The 2,902-nt window shown below is 39.4% G+C and overlaps 1 protein-coding gene across 1 annotated transcript; it reads left to right on the top strand.

Annotated features, from left to right (window-relative positions):
- The first annotated feature begins 581 nt into the window (after nt 1–581).
- Nucleotides 582–1,361, top strand: LOC137406895 (uncharacterized). The gene has a single exon (XM_068093497.1). It carries the CDS (start codon nt 582–584, stop codon nt 1,359–1,361), a length of 780 nt encoding a protein of 259 aa, XP_067949598.1.
- The last annotated feature ends 1,541 nt before the right edge of the window (nt 1,362–2,902 follow it).

Raw genomic sequence — 2,902 nt, forward strand, 5'->3', positions numbered from 1 at the left:
TATGACATTTATTTTTTCAAACAATATTCACAATACATATAAAAATAAAATTTATAAAAAAAATAATTGGAAATACAGTGCTAAAACATAAATATCCTAAAATATTAGTGTTAACACATCATACTATTCTGTCATTTCTACTCATCGTCTCCTCTCTCCTACAGGTAACACCCTCTTGGTATGATAATGTTTTGCCTAAGTCAAGGCCAGGTGTGTGGCTGCAGCATTTCAGAATGCCAGAAACCATTGTGGATGAGATTTGTGAGCTAGTACGTGACGATATGTCTCCTCAAGAAAGATGTGTACGGGAACCTGTTCCACTGAAGAAGAGGTAATGCCATTCATTTATTATGTCATGTAGGAATTTTGGCATACGGAAAACATGCCATATAGGAATAATGGTACATTTTTCAATATGTCTTGTAAAACTGTTTGGTTAATTGTGGCAATATTCTCTTATTCACAGGGTGTGCATAGCAATCTTCAAACTGGCTTCATGCTGCGAATATAGCAAAGTTGCAACAGCGTTCGGGGTCAGTAAGACTACAGTTCATCGATGCTTGTATGCTTTCTGCCATGCAATGTCAAGAAAAAAACATCAGTTCATCACCTGGTACTCAGATGTAGAAGCAGGGGAGATTGCTGATATCATCGAAGCTAATTACAAATACCCACAAGCCATAGGGGCTGTCGATGGAACACACTTTGAGATCATACCACCTGCTGATGGCATGGCTGATTTTCTATGTAGGAAAATGTATCCAAGTGTTGTCATGCAAGCGGTGGTTGATGTTCAGTATCTGTTTAGAGACGTTTATGCCAACACCCCAGGCAGTGCTCACGATGCCGCCGTTTTTAGAAGATCAAGGCTGAGTACATTAGTGATGCAAAATATGCCAAAACGGGATAAAATTGTTCATGGAGAGAGTCTTCCACTCCACATCCTTGGCGACCCTGCATACCCTATATCTAGACAAATCATTAAAGGTTTCACAGGGGCGAACTTGTCACCCGAAAAGGAGTCATTTAATGTTTACCACAGCAAAGCACGCATGTGTGTCGAGATTGCGTTTGGAAGACTCAAAGCACGCTGGAGAATGCTGCGGAAGTGTATTGATGTCAAGTATAAGTTGGTGCCCAAGCTTATTACTACATGCTGTATATTGCATAACATGCTGGAAACTAGAAAAGTTGTGATTCCCCGCCACCTTCTCAACAGACTAGCAGATGAACCAGCTGAACGTGAACAGCCGCCACCTGTGTTCAATCATGAGCAAACTAGAGATGCAGTTGAGATCCGTGATACTATCAAAGAGTTCCTTGCTCACACCCAGCCATTACTCCGTCCCTTTCACATGTAAAACCGCATTTGAATTTGTTACATTAATTTTGTGAGTGAGTTGAACTAATTGTGTTACTGTATTCAATATTTATGTAAAATCTTTACTGAGTAGAAAATAATAATGTAAATAATAATTTCAACTGAACATACATGAACTGTCTCCAATATTTATGTGAAGTCTTTACGTAGTTCAAAGTACTAGTCTAACGTGGGCACATTGTACCCTGACAATTCATTACTGGCCAATGAGGTAGGTAGCCTTTCAGGATTGGTTGCAGTGTGGGGTGCACAGGGGGAAATATTGTGGCGATGGGGTGGTATGGTTGAAGCGAATGCATTATTTGACGAATGGGTGGTGTGAGGAAATGTATTACTGATGGTGTGGGGTGGGCTGGCGAAAGTATCATTAGGAGGTTGCGGAAAAGGGACAGAGCCCTGGAGGTGGTTTGGCATGGCATAAGGTGTGGAGGGTTGTTGCATTATCTGTTGCATAATAGTAGAAATTCCATTCAACATTGTCATTGAACTTTTTTCGATAATGGCAGCAACAGCCTTTAGGTCGTCTTGTCTTTGCTCTGTTAAGATCCTCTTCAAATCATGCATGTCCTCATCATCTCTCGACCTCTTTCTCCTGTTGGTCGAAGAAGATGAACATGCTGACACAGCAGATCTGGGCCTCTCCTGATCAGAGTCAACATCTGTTAAAATTAGATATTTTTAAATAAATTTATAAAAATTTTATTAATATGTCTTGTATTGTCGACCCAGATACCCTAGGTTAGGACCACCCCACTCAAATGCAACACCTTCCTTACACAATTCAACAGCAGCTAGCAGGTCTGGTTTTACATGAAATCAAGTTCTGTTCAATTATTTTTAAGATCAATCACATAGTATGTAAATAGCATGCTTCACAAACCTTGGGTATTTTCTGCCTGCTCCTCCGTGTCGATCTCATTAGCTATGGGTCTATGACCCATAACCTCCTGAAGCTTTAGGTAAAAGCGCCACGAGGGTGCTGGTGCTCCTGGATAACGGAAATGACAAATGTATCAGCGTGAGTATGAGCAGTTGTGTATGGTATATCACAAAGATAAAATAACATATTGATAAAATGTTACTATTGTACATTACATGTTTTATTGCTATTAGAAAACAATTATTTTTAACAAAAATAATGATAATACATCGTGTAATACATAATAGGTAAATCAATCACCGACTATCTGCAAAATAGAATTAATTTTACGTGATAGGAAAGAGTATCTGGTGCTTTGTTTGACCAACTTTTACTTACCTGACTTTGATGCTTCAGCCTTGTAGCGTAGATATTTCGACTTCAATGATTTCCATTTAATACGCCACTGAGTCCCTGTCTTTGGACTCCACGACTTCCCTTCACCGTCCGCAGCTCGCTCAGCCACCTTTGCAGCCAGCATATCAAATATTTTAATATTACTTTGGGACTTGCCATCTATCTTTTGAAAAGTGTTGGTATCAATAATAAAGTCCAAAAAAGTAATCACTTCATCATCCTCATAAGTGCAAACCATATTTAAT

The sequence above is a fragment of the Watersipora subatra genome, chromosome 10 (genome assembly GCF_963576615.1).
Source record: "Watersipora subatra chromosome 10, tzWatSuba1.1, whole genome shotgun sequence".
In the NCBI taxonomy this organism is placed as follows: Eukaryota; Metazoa; Bryozoa; class Gymnolaemata; order Cheilostomatida; family Watersiporidae; genus Watersipora; species Watersipora subatra.

What these genes read in the sequence shown, in the direction of transcription:
- LOC137406895 (XM_068093497.1), top strand. Translation starts at nt 582, where the DNA reads ATGTCAAGAAAAAAACATCAGTTCATCACCTGGTACTCAGATGTAGAA.